General features: G+C 36.3%; 1 protein-coding gene across 1 annotated transcript; it reads left to right on the top strand.

The window, feature by feature from the left end:
• On the top strand, positions 1-5,309 carry LOC132190161 (pre-mRNA-splicing factor cwf19). Its single transcript, XM_059605063.2, has 9 exons — positions 1-176; positions 316-382; positions 828-1,031; positions 1,137-1,304; positions 1,396-1,674; positions 2,596-2,663; positions 2,971-3,328; positions 3,735-3,947; positions 4,747-5,309. The coding sequence occupies exons 3-9, from the start codon at positions 828-830 to the stop codon at positions 5,080-5,082; spliced, it is 1,626 nt and encodes a 541-aa protein (XP_059461046.2). The 5' UTR covers positions 1-176; positions 316-382; the 3' UTR covers positions 5,083-5,309.
• The last annotated feature ends 2,600 nt before the right edge of the window (positions 5,310-7,909 follow it).

Raw genomic sequence — 7,909 nt, 5'->3', positions numbered from 1 at the left:
CATCTCACGCCTCCCTCAGAAGTCACAACTCACTCTCATCGCACGCAGCCTCCAAACTTCCGCCAAAGTCCAAAAACCTAGCCGCTTCTTCACTTTTCCTGCGCCGGTACGGTACCTCCCGCCGCACCCGCTCCCACTCAGCCGTGCTTAGCGTCCACCGGAGCTCCGATCACCAGGTTTATATCTTTCATTCTCTCTCTTTCGCTCTCTCTCTCTCTCTCTTTCTCGCTCTGTCTCTCTTTCTCGCTCTCGCTCTCTCTGTCGCTCTCTGCGTCTTAGTCTTTGTTTCTAACAAGTTTATTTCAATTATTTCAGTTCAATTCCGAATTCCGGCTTCCAACCGAATCAACCTCTCTCTCTCTGTCTTAGCCATCGACCTCAGGTAAAGAACTTTGATTTAGGTTTTCTTAATTAGTTTTGATTAGGTTTTCTCTTTATATATATATATGCATGTCTTATTTTAATTTAAGAACTAACAATATGTTAAGACTCTCTTAAGTCTTATCCTTTCCTCTCCTCTTCCTTTAAACTCCCAAACATACTGTTAGTTCTTATATTTTGGTTGCGATGCCCTGACCATTTTGTGTATAAGTTCTTTTGGCATTCTTAATAGCTTTACTTGTGTATTTTTTTTTTTTTTTCAATGAATTCGTGTATGGAATTTAGTCATATAGGGGTACAATATGTCACAGTTCTGGTGCTTCTGTTCCAAATGTTGGCGTGTACATGCGCATTCTGTTTGCCTGAAACATGTGCCTCCTTTGCTGATTGTCTACCTTGTTTGATATGGCTACATTATTGGTTTTTTATTTTATTTTATTAACCAGATGAAGAAAGCAAATCCCAGGGAATTGAATCCATATTTGAAGGATGACGGCAGTGGTTATCTAGAAGAGACTGATGGGAGCACAGCCACCAGGGACCGACTTTTGTCTTCTTCAGTTGTCGGAGATGGAGGTGCCAGCTGGAGACTCAAAGCGTTGAAGCGTGCACGAGAACAAGCAGATCGAGAAGGGGGAAAGCTTGACGAGGTATGCTGCATTAACTTTAAAATATTAGCAAGTTTCTGTGCAATCTCTCTCTCTCTCTCTCTCTTTTCTTTTGGCTGTTGTTTTGTAAATAGTGAAATTGGGCAGGTTGTTGAAGAACGGTGGGGTTCTCTTGGTCAACTGACTGTGTCTCTAGCATCTCGTAGAGCTGCTCCTTCTCATGCTCATCTACATGCAATAAAAGATAGAAAGAGAGGGCTAACTGAGGAACGGTCAACAGGTTCAGGAAAAGAAAGTCAGATGGATGTAAAAAAGGTACCTTGCCATTCTCTTGTGCATTACTGATTTTTGTTTTTGATGCTTGTCACTTCCATTTGCTTACATGTTACATATTTGTGTTTCTCAGAAGAATGATGCGCACTACTTGAAGGATGTATCTTTTCAGTATCATGATGTATCTTTATCGTGGGGAAAACGGTCTAAGGATGCTGGCCTTATCTCGGCTGCAGTATCTAGTTTAAATAAGTTTTACAACGATGGAAGCTTTATGCGGGAAGTTTTTCAGCGGCAGAACAATGATCCTGGTGAATCTGTTTCACCGAGCCTATCTAGTGCAAACCAGTTGGCAGCTAAAGCTCTTCAGCTTCGTGTGAAAGGAAAGCATGAAGAAGCCAATAAACTTCAAGTAAGATAGCATTCCTCATTATACAGCTTTTCTACTCTTTTTCTCAAGATTACATATGAAGAAATCAAGTCTCTCTCTCACCAATGATTTTGTGGAGAACATATGTATAGTGACATACACAGATTTGTGAGAGAAACTAAATGCAAGCATTAAATTTAAGAAATTGTCATTGACAAGAATGTTAATTTGGAGGGAAAAGCTGTATTAACACCCAAGGGCATTAGAGCATTCTCAATGAACTCTCTATTCTTTAGCTAAAATTTGGCTAAAAAACTCATTTTAGTTTAACTAGGTGCTAAACAAAAGTAGATTTTAGAGAGCTCATTGAGGACGCTCTTAGCCATTGAGTTTAATTGCAAGCTAGAAAGGAATTTCCGATCCCTTTCCTAGGTAGTGTACATCTATTTAGGAAGTAGACAGAGGTGTTGGAATGTTGGTCATCTCACAAGTTCAATACTTATCTTCCTCTCCTAACCTAAATTGAACTGAATCTGTTAATATTCAAAGTCATGAATGGATATATTTTTTTTTCCCATTAATTCTGTGTTATACCTAGAAAATGAATGTGACCTTCATCTGTTAAGAGATTTACTGACCAAAGTAAAAAGGGCTCCTGTAGGGTATGCGTGAAAAAGAATTCACATCTTAATTAGAGTCATTATACTTTATAGAGTGAATAGTTACTTATATAAGTGTCAAGTTTCACGTTACTTATTAAATAAAACTGAGTTTTCTAAGTAATTATACGAAAGTTTGAGCATCTCCAACAATGATAGTCATTTTAGCTGCTCAAAATACGACTTTTTGTATTTTATCTACTAATTTTTTACTACAATCTCCAACAAAAACCATTTATTAAGAGCATGAGTTTTTACTTCTGTGATTAATTGCAGTTATCTTGTTTTTCTTATTGTTTATTAGCAAGAAGCAGAGAAGATTAGGGTAAAGCAGGGTGCTGGTAGACAACAGAAAAAGGGAAGCTCAAGCAGGTAATTATGCATCTTGTGATTTTTTAAAAATATTTTTTGGGGGGTCTTTGTTTTTTTTAGTCCTCAAAGTTCATTAACTATAAGAAAACAAGTATTTTATGTATGGAACTGGTGGGTGGATGGATTCTTTTCCTTTTCTATTGGAGTCTTTGAAATGGTTTTTTTTTTTTAAAAAAAAAAAATTATTATTTATTTATTATTGTGTTGTTTATCTCTTGTAGCTTGCCATTTTAATATCTTTCTTATTCCTGTAGCACGTTTGGTGATGTTAATGTTCTATTGATATACCATTCCTTTTTTACCCCAGATATATTATGAAGGACAGATCTGTTCGACAAAAGAAGGATGTGGATGATGGTGATATGCATCTAGCTCGAAAGATAGTGCAGAACAAACAATTTACCCCGTATGGTCAAGCAGATGATCATGAGTATGATTTTGAAGATGGTCCTACAAGGAAAGCTCAGCAGAAGGCCGGAGGTAATGAGCAGAAGGTTAAGAAGAAAATGTCCCATCTCTTAACTCAACAAGAGCGCTGTGTTTTTTGCTTTGAGAATCCCAAGGGGCCAAAACATCTTATTGTGTCGATAGCAAATTTCACATACTTGACGTTGCCACATAGGCAGCCTGTGGTGCCTGGTCATTGCTGCATTGTACCGCTGCAGGTGAGCTTAATTTGGTTCCTTGTCCTAGATGTTACATATCTTCTTAGTTATGAGTAATGAAGTTATAAAGTTAACTAAACTAGGTTCACTCTCAACTTCTGAATTGGATTGTATTTATAGTTGACAACGATATTGAGGTCTTTTACGAAAGAAATAGTGAATAATGTTAGTGATGTCAGTTTTTGTAATTTGAGAACCTAGGGATGCTTCTATCATGAGATGTGATACTGTTGTTCAAGCCGCTTGAAAGTGAGGTGAATCTCTGTTGAAGTTTCATGAAATATGAAACATGATAGAATGACTTAGTTTCTTGGGGACATGGATAAACCTCTTCTTTGCTTGTTAATTTAATCTATTTCCTCTATTTAAATATTTTTCCCCCTAAAGCATGTCTATTTGCCTGCAGCATGAATCGGCCACGAGAACTGTTGACGACAACGTGTGGGAAGAAATTCGCAATTTCAAGAAATGCCTTATTTTGATGTTTGATAAGCAAGAGAAGGATGTAGTGTTTCTTGAGACAGTGATGGGGTTGGCACAACAACGCTGCCATTGTTTGATTGAGTGTATTCCTTTGCCCCGAGAAATCGCCGAAGAGGCTCCTTTATACTTTAAACAGGTATCGTCTTTATTTTAATTTTCTTATGAATGCAGCATTGAAAATTTGCTTGCTTGTCATTTCTTGAGCCAGTGCCTTTCGAGTTGTTTGCATGAATTCAAGGGATGTGCTGTTCTCACTTTCTCTCTCTCTCCACCCCCAAAGATGTGCAAATTTTTATGCTTTGAAAGCCGAGGAGATATTTAAAAATAGCTTAGGAAAAATATCGGCTACCTTTTAGCAGGGCAGTAAAGGTGGAGCAAGTGTATTGCTTAACAATGCTATTACTTCAGAAAATTCTTTGGAGTAACTTGGTTGAATTTTGTATATTTGTCTAATTATTAATTAGCTTTTTGAGAATTCATACTGAAACTAGAGTTTACATAAAACATAAAGAACCTGAGGAACTCAGCTTGTTGTTTTACTCTTGATGAGTGAATTTTGTCCGAAGGGAGGGAGAAATTTGAATCAGTAACTTCAACATGTTCAATGTAATAAGAAGAATTATGTGGGTACTCATCTTTTTGGAAAGTTTTGTTATTTAGTGTTGTATGTAACTCCTTGACACTTGTTTTCTTTTCTAATCTTCATTATTTGTCCCATTGATATTTTAACATTTTGGTTAAGTATATTAATACCTGTTTTTGTCAATCCAAGTGGCTTGAGAAAAGAAAAGAGAAACATAATTCTAGACCAAGTATTGATGAAATGTGTATGTTTGAATGCACGCAGCTTGTATGTGTGACGTATGTAGTATCTCTTTGCCCATGAGTCTGATTTTGAATTGTTTTATAAATTTCTAAAAGTAAGTTTGTTTCAGGAAATTGATGAAGCTACAAGTTGGTGGAGCCAACATAATGCAAAGAAGCTTATTGATACAAGTGAAAAGGGGGGGTTGCGTGGTGCAATCCCCAAAAACTTTCCTTATTTTCACGTTGAGTTTGGTATTTCCAAGGGATTTCTGCATGTTATTGATGATGAAACACAGTTCAAAAGCAGCTTCGGCCTTAATGTGATAAGAGGCCTGCTTAAATTGCCGGAGGAAGAAATGCACCGTAGCCAAAGGTATGATTCCGGTGAGCTTCGAAGGGAAGCAGTTAAAAGCTTTGTCAAAGACTGGGAACCTTTTGATTGGACAAAACAGCTTCACAGTTAAGCCAGTTGAATATTATCTGCGACTTGTGATTTGCCTGTCCCATTGACTCGATCGGGGCCGCGACATCTTATTGCTGTGGTGACCGACATGTAAATAGCCCTGACTCTAGGCTCTAGTCTTATAATTCTGCCTTTGCAGTGTAATTTAACCTGAATTTTAATCTTATTATATATAGTGACAAATTTTGATATTTTAGATTCAAGCATATATATATATATTTCACTGACTACTGTAATTTTAAGAGTTGTAAAAAGGGCATGCATAAAGTCACGTTGTAATAATCAGATGAAGCTGCCTTGAAATTGTACCCACTTTGAGCTTGAGCTTTATGCGAGTTTAATTTGTATTGTTTAATAATCAAGCATTGTTATAACCCTCTCGCCATGGAATAAAACATTAGAAAATTGTGTTTTGTTTGATGGATTCATTCAACTGATAAAATGGAAATAGATGGATAAATAGAAATAAAATGGAAATTGTATTGATAGTGAACTCCAATTAGTGCCGGAGACAAACTACAGAAACATACATCTATATCATTTCTCAATAGTATCTCATTAACAACCAAATAGGTTTTTAAATAGAATTACAATGACACCTAAATCAATAAGAACTCATAATTATTAGTTAATCCTAATCCTAATCTTAATTTCAATAAACTAATACTAATTTAAAAACTCCAATCCTAATGAGTTGGAATAGAATTACAACTCAACTATTAAACCTATCTAACCCTAATCTTATCCATAACATTTTTTTCAAACACAAAACTTCTCTTAAAGCAACTCTAAAATTAACACAAAGATCTGCATATTAACTTTAACACCTTAAACCGTAAGAGATCTATAGTAAGGAAAACGAAAGACAAGAAGTTGTTATTGTGGATAATGGGCCTTTTGTGGTTTAATAGTTCAAGAATGGCAATTTTGTAAAATATAGGATTAGAATAGGGGCTTTTGGGGAAGGGGATTTCTAAGAGGAGGAAACTTGGCCAAGCTTGGCTTTCACGTGAAGCCAAGCTACTGCACAGCATGCTGCCTGCCACACCTTCACGTTGAAGGTGTGAGGAAGGTGCGAGTGGAGAGAGAGAGAGCAGGCTGGCCCGTGTCAAAGAGAGGGGGACATCCCCTCTTTCTATAAAAGCAGGGACCGTTGCTCCCTGCCTCTTCGCACAACACAGAGAGAGATTGAGAGGAATTTTGAGAGATATGGGCGGCACTACCTTCACTAGATTGGCTCATTCGTGATGAAACAGATTCTGACTCAACAAAATTGAGTCAGAATCTGTTTCATCACGAAGGAGCATTAATCGCAACGCTCCCTGCCTCTTCGCACAACAGAGAGAGATTGAGAGGAATTTTGAGAGATATGGGCGGCACTACCTATTGGCTCGTGATGAAATAGTTTCTGACTCAACAAAACTAAGTAGTTTTGTTGAGTCAGAATCTATTTCATCACGGGAGCATTAATCACAAGCCAGCTTCATATGAAAGGAAAGCATGAAGAAGTCAATAAACTTGAAGTAAGATAGCATTCCTCATTATACAGCTTTTCTACTCTTCTCTCTAATCAAGATTACATATGAAGAAAACAAGTCTCTCTCTCGTCAATGATTTTGTGGAGAACATATGTTCAGTGACATACACAGATTTGTGCAAGCATATTAAATTTAAGAAATTGCCATTTGACAAGAATGTTAATTTGAAGGGAAAAGCTGTATAAACACCTGAGGGCATTAGAGCATTCTCAATGAACTCTCTATTCTTTAACTCATTTTTTTTTCTAATTTAACTAGGTGCTAAACAAAAGTACAAAATAATAAACTCTTTAAATTTTACTCTATTCTATTTAAATATAAATTTATTCAGTCTTCATTCATTTTTTATTCTCAAAAGCATCCCACAAAGCTACAAACCCATAAAAGTGAGGGAGAGAGAGAGTGTGTGAGGGCAAATATAAAAACATAAAAATAGAGTAGAAAAAGGATTAATACAAATATAAAAACATAAAAATATTTTGTTCTCTAAATGTGGGGAGAGGTTTGACAAGCCCTAAAATGGAGAGGGTAATACAGAGCTTGATTGAAATTTTGGGTAAAAGTAGATTTTAGAGAGCTTATTGAGGATACTCTTAGCCATTGAGTTCAATTGCAAGCTAGAAAGGAATTTCCAATCCGTTTTTCCTAGGTATTGTACATCTATTTAGGAAGTAGATAGAGGTGTTGGCATTTAGCTAATGTTGGTCATTTCACAAGTTCGATACTTATCTTTCTCTCCTCACCTAAATTGAACTGAATCTGTAAATATTCAAAGTCATGAATATTTACAGATTCTGTGTTATACCTAGGACATGAATGTAACCTTAATCTGTTAAGAGATTTACGATATTGATCAAAGTGAAAAAGGGCCCCTGTAGGGTATGCGTGAAAAAGAATTCACATCTTAATTAGAGTCATTATATACTTTATTAATATTTGATATAATTAGTTATCAACTTATTGGATCAAAATATTGACAAGATCACAACATAAGCTCTTTCTCTTCCTTTCTTTCTTTTCTCTCTATTGGTTGCCTTCTTGTTTTTTGGGTGTCCCTTCTTCCTTCTTCTTTCTCCTTTTTATAGGTTTCTTCACTATGCCCAGCCCGGTTGTATCATTTCCAGCTCCTTGTCCACTCACTTTATTTATTTAATGGTTTATATGACTAAATCTAGGATTAATAAAATAAGCCTAGGGGGTAAATGGAATAAAGGGCGAGAATAAGTGGGGGGACTTCTTACACGCGTGCTTTTAGGCTGGTGCAATATAATTAATATTTCCTTGATGGTT

The sequence above is a fragment of the Corylus avellana genome, chromosome 9, assembly GCF_965113065.1.
Source record: "Corylus avellana chromosome 9, dhCorAvel1.hap1.2, whole genome shotgun sequence".
Taxonomy (NCBI): domain Eukaryota; kingdom Viridiplantae; phylum Streptophyta; class Magnoliopsida; order Fagales; family Betulaceae; genus Corylus; species Corylus avellana.
Note: the sequence above shows the minus strand (reverse complement) of the source record. Positions and strands in the feature narration are given on the sequence as shown.

Excerpts from the sequence above, each read along its gene's own strand:
- LOC132190161 (XM_059605063.2), top strand. The coding sequence starts at position 828 with ATGAAGAAAGCAAATCCCAGGGAATTGAATCCATATTTGAAGGATGAC. Across the intron at positions 1,675-2,595 it reads AAGAAGCCAATAAACTTCAA|CAAGAAGCAGAGAAGATTAG; the intron begins GTAAGATAGCAT and ends ATTGTTTATTAG. Across the intron at positions 3,948-4,746 it reads CTCCTTTATACTTTAAACAG|GAAATTGATGAAGCTACAAG; the intron begins GTATCGTCTTTA and ends AGTTTGTTTCAG.